Source organism: Odontesthes bonariensis, chromosome 1, assembly GCF_027942865.1.
Source record: "Odontesthes bonariensis isolate fOdoBon6 chromosome 1, fOdoBon6.hap1, whole genome shotgun sequence".
NCBI classification, from domain to species: Eukaryota; Metazoa; Chordata; class Actinopteri; order Atheriniformes; family Atherinopsidae; genus Odontesthes; species Odontesthes bonariensis.
The window spans coordinates 34,665,358-34,682,299 of record NC_134506.1 but is presented as its reverse complement, the minus strand read 5'-3'; the positions used below and the strand labels follow the sequence as shown (position 1 = coordinate 34,682,299).

The 16,942-nt window shown below is 41.2% G+C and overlaps 1 protein-coding gene across 2 annotated transcripts; it reads right to left on the bottom strand.

The window, feature by feature from the left end:
- Window positions 1-1,379: 1,379 nt before the first annotated feature.
- ulk3 (unc-51 like kinase 3) lies at window positions 1,380-16,717 on the bottom strand. Of its 2 annotated transcripts, XM_075465326.1 has the most exons (17): window positions 16,638-16,717; window positions 15,968-16,112; window positions 15,641-15,781; window positions 14,548-14,668; window positions 14,213-14,308; window positions 13,767-13,910; window positions 12,853-12,935; window positions 11,801-11,956; window positions 11,572-11,677; window positions 11,398-11,438; window positions 11,209-11,311; window positions 10,387-10,451; window positions 10,022-10,100; window positions 8,476-8,516; window positions 5,739-5,786; window positions 5,467-5,530; window positions 1,380-2,593 (listed from the first exon to the last, which is right to left on the bottom strand). In XM_075465326.1, the coding sequence occupies exons 2-17, from the start codon at window positions 16,070-16,072 to the stop codon at window positions 2,577-2,579; spliced, it is 1,410 nt and encodes a 469-aa protein (XP_075321441.1). In that variant the 5' UTR covers window positions 16,073-16,112; window positions 16,638-16,717; the 3' UTR covers window positions 1,380-2,576. The 2 variants fall into 2 exon arrangements, with proteins under 2 accessions (XP_075321441.1, XP_075321450.1); XM_075465335.1 differs by lacking the exons at window positions 1,380-2,593; window positions 5,467-5,530 and having other exon boundaries at window positions 5,742-5,786; window positions 10,382-10,451.
- Window positions 16,718-16,942: the final 225 nt, after the last annotated feature.

Genomic DNA, 16,942 nt, shown 5'->3' with positions numbered 1-16,942 from the left:
AGGCAGGTAAGGTATGGGGGTCTTGCATAAGGACCCCTACTGGAGGTAGTACCTTTCATCCAGGGAATTTGAACCCAGATCATGTACATGAAAGGTGGCATCTTACCACTACACTATCCAGTCCAGATTAACCAACATAACAACCCAAAATCAGTCTAAAAAAATTACCACCACGACTGCATCGTGCTGGTCTAAAGAACTTGCAAGATACGTGTATCCTTTAACTATTTCACAAATGTGGACATTTTCCAGTTTGGTTTCCATAGTTTTCCAACTTCCGTTTATAAATCATATATTATCAAATGCTCTTATAATTTCCCTGTCAGCCGTCCTCTCTGCTCTCTACAGCCAAGTGTTTCTTTAAAGCACACTTCCAAAAATTCAATGAATGCTTGTGACGAATGATCAGCAGGGTTGTTCCCTAGATGGCAAATAAATGTTCCCATAGAGCCAGGTTTCCGTTGCTGTTTTAGATTCACATTTAGAAGATTCAGCAATGAACAAGGAAATGGAAAATGGTAAAAACCTAATGCACAAAAACAGTCGCATGCTTGCACGAAGGTGTTTTGGCCTGTTTCGAAGAAGGCTTAATGTGCATCAGGGAGGAATAGAAACAACTTTGCAAATCACATCCAACCTGGCAAAGATAAAAAAAGAAAAAGACGTCACTTAACAGCTGTTTCTGTTCCGAGCCAAACAAAGTCCCGTGACTGGCCGGTGTCTTCTCAGATATGATGAAATACCACAGATATTCCTAGAGATAAAGAAATTCCTGGAAAAGAACTCTCACAATTCCTTTTGTGGATGTCCACAGCAGCTGTTGTTATTTTCGCCTCCTCAAGGTTAGTTTCCAGTTAGAACAACTACTGCTTCTACTAGGGATGCACTGATACTGATAGTGATATCGGGCCGAAACTATTCTAATATACTCGTACTCGTTAAAGTTAACCGATACCAATTTATTGGATGAAGACCGCGATCAGAGGGGGCTTGTCATTTTTGTTGTATGTTTTTAGATTGGCGGCTTGGGGAGATGTCAAGCTAATCAGGAACAGTGTGGTTAGGCTAGTGAGTCTTCCAATTCATTGCATTTTTTTTGTGGTAGAAGTATCGGCATCGGTACTCAGTATCGGCAAGTACTCAGATTCAAGTATCTGTATCGTATCGGTTTGAAAAAAAGTGATATGCGTCCCTAGCTTCTACTGAATAACAGCCAGTAGGAACGTAGCCTATACCGCCACCCTTTGGTGACACTACGCAGATGATTCCCATTTCTTTTTCGCAGCTTCTCAAAAGAACACTTCAGATTTGCTTCACTAGTGAAAGATGCTGTTGACAAAAGGACAGAAAAAAGATACAGACTGCACATTTTATACAGATTGCAAGTTTATTTCCCATTGATTTCATCATCTCCATTTTGTCCGTTAATAAATACATTGTAAATGAACAACTGTCAAATTAAAATAATAATAATAATAATAATACAGCAGTGCGGAACTCTTGCCATCAGATTCTTTGACTTCTGCTTCAGGTACAGCATTTTCTGACGTTTTATACACTAAGTAAAGCTCCCTTTTGTCATATTCAAGCTCTTCAGCTCTCTGAAACTCAAAACAGTCAGTGCAGACCAACAATAGTGCGAGTTAGCAGTATGCCACTTGCTGTTCAGCGTTATACAGTTTCACAAAGGCCTAGTTATGAAGGCTTCGGATGATCATGACAAATCAGAGTATCCAACAGATCCAGAGTCAGTGCCAAACCAAAGCCAGACCCTAAGAAAATGCAAGACCAGTGTAAATAAGGCAGAGGCCGCACCTCTTTAGTTTCCCCTCGCAGTGGTGGTGAGGACTCCATCAGCGGAGAGAGCATGGTTAGCCTGTGGCTGACCCACAGTGAAGGCAGTGGAGGAGAGTGAGAGTGAGGGATTGTAAACACAAATATTACAAATTTGCACAGGCCTCCATATAAAATTCTGAATATTACAGTTTTAAACAGTTCAGATTTTCCTACACATTGGTTTGTATTTACAGTTTTTTTTTTTTATTTGCAGCTTGTCGGTGTCCCGCAAGTGCTGTTATTGTTCTGCACTCCTCTAAAATGCAGCAGTCTCACTTTAACTCATTTACCATGACAGTATGGTATTGTCATATGAGCTGTGCAGCATTTACATATCAATGGCGTGTCGGGAGGAGGGGATCGAGGCTAAGCACTCCAACAACGCAGTTTAAAGAGCCGGGAACTTTCACATTCACCAGTGTGCAAATCCAAAATTCACGAGCTGCTTTTAGTATTTTACCAGCCAACTTCTTTTTCTCCCCCTCCTCCTAGAAAATAATAAACTGAAGCTCTTTACCTGCCAATTTATCTGGTAGAAAAACTTTCCAGCAACAGCCAAAACACTGGCCACATTTGGCTGGCAACTGTAATATCCCACCCAGACAGTGTACTCAGTTGGTTAGGATGTGGTGGGATTTGGCCCCCGCAGAGGCCTGGTGAGGCGAGGGCTCTGAGTCCAACCTGAACACTGACAGACAGTCTGTGGGGCATTCCAGTCTTCTCATGGCGGCCACCCCCACTCACTGCAAACAGCAGGCTGAGAAGACAGAAATGACTGATGTCACTTCTTCAACATTATAACACATTCCAAATGAGAAATTTCTCATGATATTTGAAGTAATTCATCTCTATGGGCCCAGAAACCACATCTATCATCCACAAAGATGGATGGGATCACACAGTAATATTCTCCAGATTTGTTTTGGAAGCTAATATGTCCAAGTCATTTCGACTTGATGATTAAGTGAAACTTTACTAGTTAAGCTCAGCATTCTACAAACTGTTAAATACCCACAATTTACGATCATTTCTAACCTCTAATTAAAAAACTGATTTCCTGTTTTCTCTTTAAAAAAAACTTGCAAAACAAGCGTAGAATAGCAATCGGGAGTTTGGATGCACCTACTCGTTTCCAAACCTTTGCTGTGTTTATCGTTGGAATCGAGGCTGACGCAAGCAATAAAAATTTAGCAACTTAAAGCAGATTTAAATTAAAACCACTTTGTTGGGCTTGCTCTCGTGAGCGTCAGACATTTTTAGGCTGACATCCCGCTGAGATGTGCATGAAAATCTTGGTGCCTCTTGTTTTTGAACTTTTAAAAACAAACATTTAACGGAAGAGAAATGAAATAATGCACCCCAAAAGCTCCAAGTAAAGACATCCCAAAACACAGCTCAAAAAATAAGGATAAAATACAAAATGAACAAACAAGAAAAGCTACATCATACGTAAGTGAATCAGTCACGAGTCCAAAAAAAGAACCCGCAGGGATCTGTGATTTAATCACTATAATTTCTCTAAATAATTCAGGCAGCTGTGATCACCTGAACCATAATAACTGAAATGAAACCTCTTGATACATTTGGAATTAGTTTTCCGTCCCCTTGCAAACAGAAGAGTGAAGGGACATGCTGAACCACACCAGCGACGTCCTTAACTATAACGCAGAGTTATATCCCCAATGTTGATTCTCATACAGAAAAGCTCCTTATACTTCTGGTTTACACTCACAATGCAAACTGCCTGTCATATGTCTTAGGCTACGGCTACACGAAAACGAAACGAGGTTTTTTTTTAAAACGGGTACGAAAATTCTTGCGACCACACGGAAACGCGCTGCTGTCCAGACGAAAACGGATGAAAACGATGAAACGATGCAGTACACACGCCACTGTGTCACGCCACGCTGTGAGACAATAGAGAAGTGTTAAAATTGGCTCACAGCGTCAACGTGTGACTGACGCAAAAACGTTTTAGCTGTAACAATGGAAACGAAACGAGGCCGTTTTCAAACTTTCCCACTCTGGAACCCGTTTTCAAAAACTATCGTTTTGGGGTAGTGGGAACGCCGGCTCCGTGTGGCCGCGACAGCGAAACGATAAGAAAAAGTATCGTTTACAGTGAAAAACGTTTTCGTGTAGCCGCAGCCTTAGTCTGTAGTCGTTCTGTGATATTATCTGGGATTATCATTTCTCTTGTGCTCCTAATTTTCCCCAAAATCAGTAAGAATATTCAGCCATTTCAGAGTCGGTTATCAAAGCTTTCTGCCATCAACAGTTTCACACTGGAGGATTCACTACTAACAGAAGAGTCTGACAGTCGGATATGTGGCATATCTGTGGTATATCCAGGTATTCTATGCAGTCTGTAAGTTGGACAGCTTTTAATTGTTCAATTCTGGTTAATAAAGAAATAACGGTAAGTTAACCATATTTCAATTTGTAACGACGCAACCGTTTGCATTACAAATATCTTACAATATATACTCCCCTTGCTATAAATTCTCACCCTGGAGGAGTGATCCTCCATTTTCCAACTGTTGCTACATGAGCTGAACATCTGAGCAGTTTCATTAAGATGCATTAACAGTATTACTCTTTCTTAAAAAAGTGAGTTATGAGCGCGAGGAATTTGAAGACTGCGTCTCCTCAAGTACTTACACTGACCGTGCATGTGATGTCAGTTTACAAGTGTGTTAGGGTTCACTGCTTCAGGGCTTGTAAATAGGACACCAAAACACAGCCTGCAGCTTAGTCTGAAATGTAAATGATCTGGGGGTTACAGTGTGATGGTTCTCAGCACTTAGCTGCTTATTTTGGTGCAGTCTAAGGTCACCAGACAGGCTTGGGCGTAGCTGTGACCCTCTCTGCTACAGCTGCTGCTGGATCAGAGCCAGCTGCCGTGGCTGACGGTGGTGTGGTTTTATTGAAACAACAGCAGCAGGATAAGAAGCCACATTCTTCATGAAAGCTGAGCGGCCTTTTAAAGCTGTTGGTTCCCTTCCCCCGTCCCTTTCTTAAAAAAAAAAAAAAAAAAAAGTCTTTTTTAAATTTATAATTCCCCAGGAATTTCTTGCTAAGAACAGGATATTGTCTGGGACTGAGGTATCCACTATCCACCTTGGAGCCTAGGCCAGGAAATACTCTCAATTGGGCTATGTGTATATATGTTACCAGACGGGAATTTCAAATGTATTACACCTTTACAACAGCTGCTTACTCTGTACATGTATTCACTGAGTAAGTGAAAGAAATGCAGCACGTGACTGAGATGTTGTTGTCTCTGGTGTTTGTATGTTAAGAGGTCCCTCTTTTTTTCTCTCAAGCCCGGCTTTCACAAGTTAGGCTTTACAAGTGAGCCGAGCTGCCCAGAGCTGCACTGAAGCAAAATCAAAGAGCCTGGCAGCCCTGCAGGGTGGCCAGCACAGCAAGAGGATGGCTCATGTTTTACTAGTGGAAAAACCTTCAGAGAAAGGACATTTCATTGCAACTTTGGGCATCCGTTCCTCACTAAACCCCCCCAAAACACATTCTTCTACCAATGCTCTATGCTTTTACTTATCAGAATGGCAGAAACCACACACTCGTGGCAAAAAAAAGGGTTTTTCTTAGCACAGCAGGGAAACTCACTGCTTCTGACAGAATCTGCAAGAGAGTCTCGATCCAGAGATGCGTCCATCTGAGTCTCGTGCATCTGTAATAGAAACAAATTCCAAAGATCACCCAAAAGTCATCAATGTTCGATGCGTCGTAATTTGATAGTATCCAAAAGGACCTCATAATGATGTGTACGGAACTCTCCACGATGTCAAACCTGTTCTGAATTTTTGAGGCAAACTTCTCCGTCTGAGGTTGTGCATCTGATTTAGCTGAAAACTTGGAGGGGTTGCAACATGTTTTACCTTAATATGCTTTTTGAGGTATTCGGCTCTGGTCATGAGGCTTTTAATCTGTTGAGAGAAATAACATTTTAATAAGCATGGTTACACATGCACAACAAATATTTTGGCAATAACATTTTTAATTTCACTGGGAATACGGCTGCTGCTGAAGAATACTGACACAGGATAATAACAAGTGTTCGATGGACTGTAAAATGATGCATATTTTCTCAGCACAAAAGCCAAAGTCACTAAAAAAAGCCAAAGCTAAAAAAAAAAATGAAGCTCCAAATTTCTGATCTCTCTCTGCTGATCTGCTTCTTGCTCCGGTTTCTGAGAACGGCTCATATGGTACACATGTGTGAGTAGTAACTCCTGTCATCAGAAGCTCGAGGGTGCTCTTTGCTGTGGTAATCAGTCCCCTGGTGATCATGAAGGTTCCTGGCTGCATCACCAAACTATCTCAACAGAAAGTTCACCCCTCATGGGTTATTGCTACATCGAGAGATTATATTGACAGGAGACCAACATTGATGACTTGCATAATGTCCCTTTAGAACTCCAATCGGAGGTGGAAAATAATCATTTCGACCACAGAGTCTAAGTATCTGGCTCCGACCCTAATCTTATGCAGCCACAGAACATTATACACAATCCCTTTAATCATCAAGAACAATAAATGTGCAAGAAATCTACGTGGGTGAGCAAAGGACATGAGAGGCATTGATAACTCCCAGTTTTCACGGTACATAGACAGAGGCTATGAGACACCAGGATCGTAAGGTTAACTCTGCATCAACACACACCAGCAGTATCAAAGCTACGGCTCACATCTGAGAAGTCAGCACAAAGAACTATGACTCTGAAAGGCGAAAGTGTGCTCTGTAGTAGATATGAGCACACGCACTTACTGAGGCCAACCATGGCAGCATGTGTTGGCTGTTTTGGGTTCTCACATACACACATGCTTTCAATTTAATCCCCCAACCCCGCCTACCCATGCTGTGTTAGATTATTACAACCGCATCTGAATTTACTTAAGACAAGCACCCATAAAAACTTCAAATAGGGAGGTCTATGAGGCCCACTCGGCGCTCCATCCCTCTTCTCGGGGTTCGTTTGTGAAAAACTGTTGTGTTGTTGTTGTTTCAGTTCCTGGATAAACGGTGCACGAAAAGAAAAGACCCTGGGGGCGTAATGGCAGACTTAAAAGAACTCTTAAGGTACCAATTTAAGGTAAAATCCTGATATTTGCAGAGATCAGAGTCTTAATTAATTTCAGTAACAATCAGCAACGGTACGGATTCTTAAAAAAGTATCACATTTATTAAAAAATGTTGAGGTTGGAGTTCAAAAGTGTGCACAGTATGTGGTCTACAATAACGCTCCTATCAATGTGCAACACTAGAAGATAGAGAGACTGGACACTCATATAAAACATCTTCTTTCTGTTATCTACAGCGCCGACAGAAAGTCTGTAGCCACTTAAAGGTTTTCCACGTTTTCTGCTTGACATTTACCTTAAATGGATTCAGTTATTTTTTCCCCTTCATCAATCTACATACAACTCCCCACAATCAAAAACCAAAGCAAGTTTTTGAAGGTTTTGTCAATCTATTTAAAAACACTGAAATATCAACTTACACTGGTTTTTACATTGAAGTGGTTTTGGCAGCAATGGAAGCCTTGAGTCGTCATCCCAAAAGCCTGGTACGACTTTCAGTTGCAACTCTCAACTATAAATGTCAGGCTTTTTTGATCCGACTGGTAGAAGATCGTAGGTGATAGTTTATCAGACGAAGAATCATGTAAATCGCAGCTAATGAGTTTTAAGTGTCACAAAGAAGTTAAAACCTGCAACAACTTTTTTTACCTGCAAGTTCACGAGGCAAACTGTTGCCATTTACACATTTACAAGTGGGACCAAAACTCTGCGGAGTTTTTTCCTTGGTCACAAATATTTAGCCGTTGTTGTACCCATTCCATGGAAACCATTAATCATTGTGGAAATAAAGGCACTGTGAAAAATGTGGGTGCAGCTGTATTTTTTTTGGGGCACCTAAAAGCAAAAGTTAGGTTTACCAGTGAAACCAATGAAAATAATTAGTCTGGAGCCCTGATTTAGCAGATAAGCATATTTAATATCGAATAAGACTTTCTTTCTGGCCACCTGGTTAATATCAAAGCCAAATATTTCTTCTCTCTTGAGCTCTTTTTGTGTTTTTTTCCCTAATTCTTGCAGGCAGTATGGCCGTTTAGCTTAATCGGATACAAACCAACTTTGTCTCTCTGCTGTTAGGTGCTGGGCTGGTATTGTGAAGTTGCTTTGGTTTGGCTATTTGGCTCGGTTAGCTGTAACCAAGTAAAACCTGATCAGAACAGGAACTGTCTGGAAAAGCAGTAAGGTTTGTGAGTTGAAAAAACAAAATAATTAGCTAAATAATGTTAGAAAAACTTATAGACTTGAAGGGACCTGCAGAGTTGGGACACTTTTATGTTCGTCAATGTGTAGGAATCTTTTCACATACAAGTGGTCAAGTGATTCATCAACATAAAAATATCCAGTTACAAAGTGGGCAGTGATCTATGTGTGTGCAGCAGGAATTATGGATGATTAATTATGTTATTTGGCCTTCACCATGAAAACACACGCGGCTGCTGAAAAACAGAGTAATGGCTCATGTGATGATCAGCTGGGGGGCTCGCTGTAGATGCCTTATGTTAACCCCCAAGCTGAATCCCTCCCTCACCCACTCACCTCACCGTGGAGCAGCTCTCTCCTGCGGCCCTGGGGCTCGGCTGGCTCACCGTGTAAGAGAGGGGGAAAAAAAAGAAAGAAAAAGAAAACAAGAATAATGAAAATAGAGGAGGGGAAGGAGGCCACTACCAAATCACCTTGTTTGTTCAAGTGGAGGTCGACTACTAGATTGGATTTCGCTAGCGTGTAGACTGGGGGCCTAAGAGTGGAAACCGTTCTAATGTGGGCCAGTGTTTTCGCAGTCAGTCATCCGGGAGGGCAGAGTGACAGAAAGTGGAGAAAGAGGAGGAGGGCTCTGTGGTGGTGAGGCACATTGGGAAGCTGTGCGACAAAGAGCTCTTGGCTAAACAAAGAACCAATGTTATTTCCCAACAGTCACTGTGCAGGCATCTGCTGCACCACACAACGTGAATCCCTGACAGAGGAGAGAGAGAAATAAGGTGTCTGGGGTGGCTTTAATCATCTAGACATACCAGTACATAATTTATTACTGATCCGAGAACAAAACCTCCAAGAACACGGAGGTTTCCCGTGACACATCTAATAAAAGCTTTGATTTAGTGTCACACTTCTACAGCAATACTCACAATCAATCAAGTAATCAAGTTTAAAAAAAAAAAAAAAAAAGCAAGGATGGAAAATATCTCGACTGGTTGGAATTTCAACAGTACAATCCCAATGAGTAAATCTCTTGTCTATTGGAGAGGTAATAGTTTTTATTCGCCTCCATAAATGAAGTGTGTTGTCTGAATGGGAAGCAGATGGCAGGGCTCTCATACCACACACAGGGTGCTGGCATCGGGTCTCACCCCAGCTCAAAGCCACATCTGGACCACTCTATCTTACCTCTTCCATTAGGCCGATCTTCCAGATGAGCTCATGAACCCGGCTTAATGGACGCCAGGCCACAGAGAGTCATTGGAGTCTCTTCTGTTACTCCTCTGTCTGTCGCTTATTAGGCACTCTCTCCAAGTCTCCTAGTCTTTCACTCCGTCAATGTCGCTCTTTGTTTATACACATCTCTCAAAGACCCAGTGTTAGGTTCAGGGTTAGTTTCAGTTAAGTCTTATCAAAATCATCTCTGCATCTCCTTTTCAGCTTTTCCCTTTAGTATCTTTTTGCTTGCCTGGCCATTATTTTGGCCAAACAAAGAAAATGACACAAACTGCTGGTCTAACCCCTCTTTCAGACACTCCCCTCTGGCAGGAGGCTGCGGTCCATCAGGACCAAAACCTCACGCCAAAAGAACAGTTTCTTCCCGTCCGCTACTAGCCTTATCAACAAGGCCCGGTAATGTCCATCCTGATAATGTCCATTCTTGCAACACAGATTAAATAATTGCTTGTATAAATACAAAATAGTTTACACTTCTTTAAAAGTCTTCAAACTACTACCACGGAGTCCTTGGACAGTCCCTTTCTAAAAGACAGCATGACCTGCCCTGGTTACTGGTGGAGTGGTTCAGTAGCCAAACTCAGTGAAACATTGAACAGCTGCATAAAGAATGAAAAATAAGACATTAAAAAAAAAAAAGGCATTCCTTTACCTGCTAGTGCCAACAGTAGCTCGCCCAAGCATTGTTGGTACATATCCAGAGCTTCGTGATCATCTGAGCCACCTTCCTCCTATAAGGGAAGTTTACAAATCTCCTAAAGCATATCGCAAAGATACTACAGCCATCATTTTTACTCTATTATTCAACTAACTCAATACTAACACTACTAGCCAGTGAGTGCAGAAAAATGTATTTATCTATTCTTGGTGAGTTTTGACATTTTCAGTCCAGAAACAAAAGAAACAAAAATAAAACTGCAACTGAATTCTTTGTGACAGTTTTGAAAATTGACTGTTGTGTTATTTCTACTTTGCAGAGTCTTTCTGCAAACCGGTGAAGCAGTAAACACACCTAACCTTAGCGACGGCTGCAGAGGCCATGTACAAAGCAGCGAGCAGTCGAGGCTGGTCTTGAGACATTTCTGCAGCAGAGGGAAAATAAAACACACATCTTTGAGTCCTTCGGTGTATTGGTCTAAATCCAGACGCAGAGTAATCTATGAAACATGCAGCACTTTATGACTGACAAATCTCCCTGCACTGAGAATGAGGCCAACACTGTGGACATGACGGTTCCATGAAATGCACCAATAAGCTACAACACTAAAAAACACCCTGCAAATACTGCATAATTTTGGTTCGAGTGGTGGTGCTGCTCCCTGTGGTGTCTGCAGCACCACAAGGAGCAGCACCACCAATGATCTGATGGCAGAGGGACATCTTCATGGATGAGGCTAGTTCTGACACGGATGCTTGATTAAATCTGTACATGGAGAGTCTGGAAGCCAAGTTAATGTTTTGAGGATTGTCATCTTTCCTGAGCGGTCTGTGTGCATTGTGCTGTCAGGGGAGGCTGAGTTCCAACACCATGAAAGCGCTTTGGTTTTAACATTGAATGGCTGGATTAGACACAGCACTGCAAGGAAATATTAATGTTATCCACTTCACCTCTCAGATGTTTTAATGCAGTGGCTGATTGGTTATATTTCATGAAAACAACACAGCAATACAAAACAAACAAACAAGGCCTAAAAACACCTAATACCCTATAGACTACCAAACTCTAAATGTAATTACTCAAGTTGTCCTTTCATGTGTCCTCCTTATCTGGCACGAGGCCAGAAAAGGCTAATGGCTTCATGTTGAGGCCCTGCATCTGCTCTGTGTTGTTTTCTTTACCTCTGAGAACATCTCGGGATGTGCGGGCCTCCTCAAAGCTTTGTCTGTTGTCCGAAGCTAGCAGGGCCTTCAGTTCCTCAGCTCTTGACACATACTGTTTGACCTGCAAGAAATACTCTAGTATTGACTTATTAAATCAACAACCACACACGTTCCACATGCTCTATATGTTATCCATTTTCAGCCTACCTTTTGCCTGAGGGCATCTTTACGTTGTCGCTCTGTCTCATCTGGGGAGGGAGAAGAGATAAACTGGTTTTAACTTTGTGACTTTTCCTTTCCCGTTTGTTGTGCCGGAACAAAGGCAGTTCATTGTTGAAGGGCTTAAGCCACAGACAGGATATGAGAGCTTGTTGCTCTTACAGTGAATAGCAGGGACAAAGTGCTCAAGGGCACTGCAGTAAAAAGAAAGCGCAGCAGACTTCTCCCCCTCCTGGTCCTTCTGAATGGCCTGCAGTACCAGCTCCTTCTGAAAAGACCAAATACAAAGTAGCATCACGTGTCCATAAAACTATCTAAATATGTGGGCATGTGCTTTGTCAATCACACAAAGTACTCAATGATAACATTAAATGTGTTCTTAGGCTCTTACTGCTTTCACTATGCTGTCTGCGCTTGGCATATGCTCCAAATCCACAAAAGGGTGAGTGAAAAACTCTGCAAAGGTCATCCGAGTATCTGGGTTCCTCTCAAGCAGCTTCAGGAGTAGGTCCCTGCAGTCCTTGGAAACCCTGCAGGGTTTAGGAAGCTAACACACAGAAGACAACCTTACTATGTTGCACCCAACACACAAGATGACCCGTGGAAAAAAGGGCAGCATTGTTGCCACAGACCCTCTCATATCACCTCTTTCTGTCAAAAGATGACATTTGTACTCCATGTGAATCCCTGGATAATGTGCTAATGCAATCCATTAAGTGTAAGCCTTATGTTTGACACACAAATTCAGCTGCTTTCAAAGTGATCCATCATCAAAACTACCACGTAGACTGATTTGTCTGAGTCTCAATTAACATTTACGTTGTGTAGGTCACAGGAAAGTTAGGACACTGTTACAACTTCAAATGTTCTGCTGTCTTTCACTGATAATAGAAAAAAAAATCTAATACTACGTGCATGATGTATCTCACCATTCAGAGTTTTTGAACTGGAGAAAAAGGTTGAAGGTATATATATACATATATATGTATATATGTAAAATTTCTATCCCAGATAGTTTCCTTCAAACTTGGATAGACTGAGGAGTAAAAACAAGTCTTATTCAACTTGAATACAAATGCTGCCATTCCTGCTGGAGTGGGACAGTGTGCCATCTAGTGGTTGAATAGTAGCCATTAATTAAATGGTTTGCGAGAATCTGTTTTGATAGGAGTGACTTTCAGGTCATTCTACATAGGAAATGTCTGTATTTTTGCATTTAGTTCAGATAAAGTGGTCTCACCCAAGATGCACTGATAATGTGTGAAAGATGGAATCAGTAAATAGAACCTGTTCAATCCAAATGTGTGATATAAGCTATTATTTTAGTTGTCATCTGCATATGAGCATACAACAAACTGCTGAGCAACAACGCAGCACTGTTTCAGAGCTCCAGTGCAATACAAAATTTTCCACAGGTAACATTTGTTTTAAACTAACACTCACCTCAATAGGCTGGTTGCTCCGGATCTTCTCCTCCAATTCAGCATACGACTTAGATGCAAATGGTGCTCGCCCAAACAGCGCCTCTGCATGCAAACAAGACCGAGGACTGTTTACAGGGATAATTAGCAGTAATTACAAAGTCCTCAACAATTTAAACAAATACAATAGGTGCAGCCATTTATTGAAACATGAGCGAGCATGGATGGAAATACAGTATGTTCAAGCAGGGTCGGTTTTTGCTATGGGTACTGTGGGCGATAGAGTGGGCTGCTTGGCGCTTGGGCTGACTTTTTCCTGCACAACGATTTTGTGATGCAAATGTATTACTCTTTTGAACACATATTGTTTTGAGAAGCAAAACGCTTTATTTTTGTGGCCCAAGCCAACTAGCCAGACTACCTTCGTCAACGCCAAAACGAGGCTGGAACTCGGCTCACAGGACGCAGCGGGGGGTAAGAAAATGTTCATAAATAATATTGCTAGTATGGGATGTCATACAGCTTCATGTCAAAAGAGGCGAACTATCCCTTTAATGTTGTACAATGTCACTCCACATAGTCTAGAGTGTTAACTCAGTGTTATAGCTTTAATACTCTACTATTAACCTCATAAAAGGGACTGTCAGTGCATGATTGATGATATAATTCTGTTCTGACCTACTGAGCGTGCTCTGTAAAACCTGCAGATCCACTTAACTGATTAGCCATTTAACATTGAAAAGCAGCAATGTCAGGTTGTTATCGATCTCTATTAAATGGGAGTCACACAACACAGAACAAGCCACATTACAACAGACTTACATATGGATATATAAAAAAGATGTATTACAATTAGCAGATCATTTGAAGTGGCATTTAATTCATGTTGAAGGGATACACTCATAAGAAATGAAAAAGTGAAAACAGAGCACTCACCATACAGAATGACTCCTACAGACCACAGATCCACCCTGGAGTCATACTGCCGTCGGCACACCATCTCAGGAGCCATGTAAAGAGGGGAACCTCTGAGGACACTCTGCTCATCCCATGGTGACATGTACTGCGCAAAACCAAAATCTGAGAGAAAATCAAATGCAAACACAATGTTCTCTGTGACTGATTGCCAATAAAAAGCCCTAAAACTGCCTGAAACGTCCGCATAGCTCAACCAACTGACACGTTTGACGTATAGAGCACCTAAACGATTGCTGCAAGAGGACATATATTCATATTTAAAAACTTTATGAGGGGAAAAAAGTAAACTCTGTGGCTCTGCAGACATCAACAGCAGAGTTCTTCTGGTGTGTGAAACACTGCTGATGTTATTTAGTTTATATGTGTATGTGCTTATTTGACTGTTTGTTAGAGTATGGCATCACCTGCTAGCTTGAGGACAGAGCCGCTGAGCAAAATATTCTGGGGCTTCAAGTCCAGGTGCGAGATGTTTCGTTCATTAAGAAACTGGAGGGCGCAGGCTGTTACACAGAGAGAATACACATAATCATACAACTGACACCGAGTCAAAAATATCATTAATATGCGTTTGTGATTTCTACCAAGAAAAGAAGTTCCACAAACAACCCACTCCACACTGTTTAAAGGTATGCATGGCAGAAAAAAAGCAGTGTCATAAATATATTTGATCATTGGATTTAAACTTATGTTAAAATGTAAGCAGCATTTACAAATATACTTCAGCCCAGTAAAGACTCACCTATCTGCTGCAGGAAGCGCCTGGCCACGCTCTCTGGTAAAATCCTGCGACTGCGAATGAAGCGGGAGAGATCTCCACCAGAGCACCATTCCAGGATCAGATAAATGTTCTCAGCGTCCCACTACAAATAGAATTTAAACGCTCTGAAAGTAACGCCAGGGTCAATGACTGTGTTCCACAATGCAAAAACTGAACCAAACTAAAAAAGTTTCTGTGCACCTTTTTAATTATAAAAAACATTCTAACCTGAACTCTAACCCTGACCCTGAATTGTTGACTTGGTTTGTCTGAGAAAAGTTGTGAGCTAGTGATTAAACCCACTTATAACGGTGAGTATCACTGAAAAGTCAAAAACTCTCTTTTGTCCGGGTGCTAGGCTCTTATAAATTTAGTCCAAACTATCGATGTGTAAACATCACTCTCGCTCAAATGTTTTGTTGCAAATAAAAAACATTGCCACAAAAAATAATGAACATAAAAGATGAATAAATATAGGTGCAAATTCCATATTCTGCATACGTATTCTAGTCCCATTATATCCCTGAAGAAAAAAGGTGAGAAGTGCTCAGACGCACGGTCAAGGTAAAGAAGGCTGAGACATTAATCAATACAATTCATAAAATGAAACATTACAATTTGTCCAAAAAATATCTGAAGACAGATTTTGAAATGGGAGCGTCTCGTGATGAAGCAGATGGCTGAATCACTAACAAACATGGAGCAGCACATCGGGTCAGGACCGGCAAGGGTGCAGGAGGGTGACTGGTTTGGACTACGATCATTAAGATTGTATGAGTTGGACTTTTCAGGTTGAGCTAAGACATCAAAGACGAGTGAATCTTGTAAATCAGTTAGCTCATAATTGTGCAAAATCATATATTAACCTGAAAATGCCTAATCTCACTTTTTGAGTTTCTTTACAACCAAGATTAAGGGTCAACAACGTTTTGAACCAACTGTATTTCTTCAACAATACAATGAATCATCAGTTACTTCACAGCTCTGGACTGGGTGCATGGATTAATGAGATTTAATAGAAAAGTGATCACAACACATTCCTAAAAAAAACTAAAACATAATAGGCAGGTGGTACCTGAAAGTCTTTCAGCTGGACTATATGTGGGTGACGAACAGTCTTCAGGATTTCAATCTCAGTGAGCAGGTTTTCCGTAGCGGCCTTGTTTAGAGTTTTCTTCCCAACAACTTTTACTGCGACCGCCTCTCGACTATTACCCTGCAACACAACATTGAAGAGCTCAACTCTCACTCTAAACCACAAAACCATACTGCCCATGTCTATCTAGATCAAGTCAAAACAACCAGGAAACCATGCTGGTGCGTGGCAATCAAATATCATGCAATAATGGTTGATCTCTTTGTATTTACACCAAAGTTCCCCCTCATTTCTTCACGAACTCACCTTCCTGTAGGCCTTGTAGACTGTAGCATATGTACCACTGCCCAACCGCTCTGTAAGGATGAAGTCCGCCAGCTTTGGAGGAGCAAAACTGGAAGTGGAAGCCATGCTGACAAGCCAACATTAGATTCTCCCACGCAGGTCTCAGCTGGAATTTGATATCAATATGCTGCTGTTATGCTGCAATTAAATGCCGTTTTACACTTCTCATGTAGTGGGGTGTCACAGGGTGGAATATTGGAACAGTCAATCCATTGAATTTTGATATAAAACTGTTAAAAAGTCGAGTATTTCAGCAGTTTTCAATAATATTTTAGTGCAGCATGGTTTCCACGTACAGCCGCCAATACTCCTGACTTGCGAAAAAAAATATTTTCAGACAGGCATGCCAATGATTTGCAGTTAGCATTTGAAGTCCTAGCATGCAAAGAAACAACAAAATACCAGTTTTCGAACTGAATTCGGTGCATGCCATGCTAGCAACCAAAGTTTTAGCTAGCTAACGTTGCACTTGCTCTGTTGTAACTGTATAATTTTCAGCTATCTGCACAAACACTATATGGATTTTAAGTCTACCGTTACCTGGTACTAAAACACGGAGGCACGTTAGAATCCAGCGATTATTAAAAAAAACAAATAAAGCCTGGCTAATTTGCATATAGTTGGAACAAACCTGAAGGCTAATCCATAGCCATGAATGAAGTGTTTACATTGCTGCTGACAGGCAAAGTGACCGTACACTGCAGCTATACGAGCAGCTGAAAAATAATAATCTCAAAATATGTTACTGCCCCCCCGTGGTGGTACTCCGTTACTGCAGGTTATAGGAGACATTGTTTTTGGGTGAATTATATTGTCCAATTCAAAATATCAACCACAGTTTGGCAAAATTTCTTTGAAAAATGTGTTTAAAATGTCTAACATCTGTTAGAAATACTATGTAGACTTACAATCAGATAGCAGAATGCCGTAGTATTG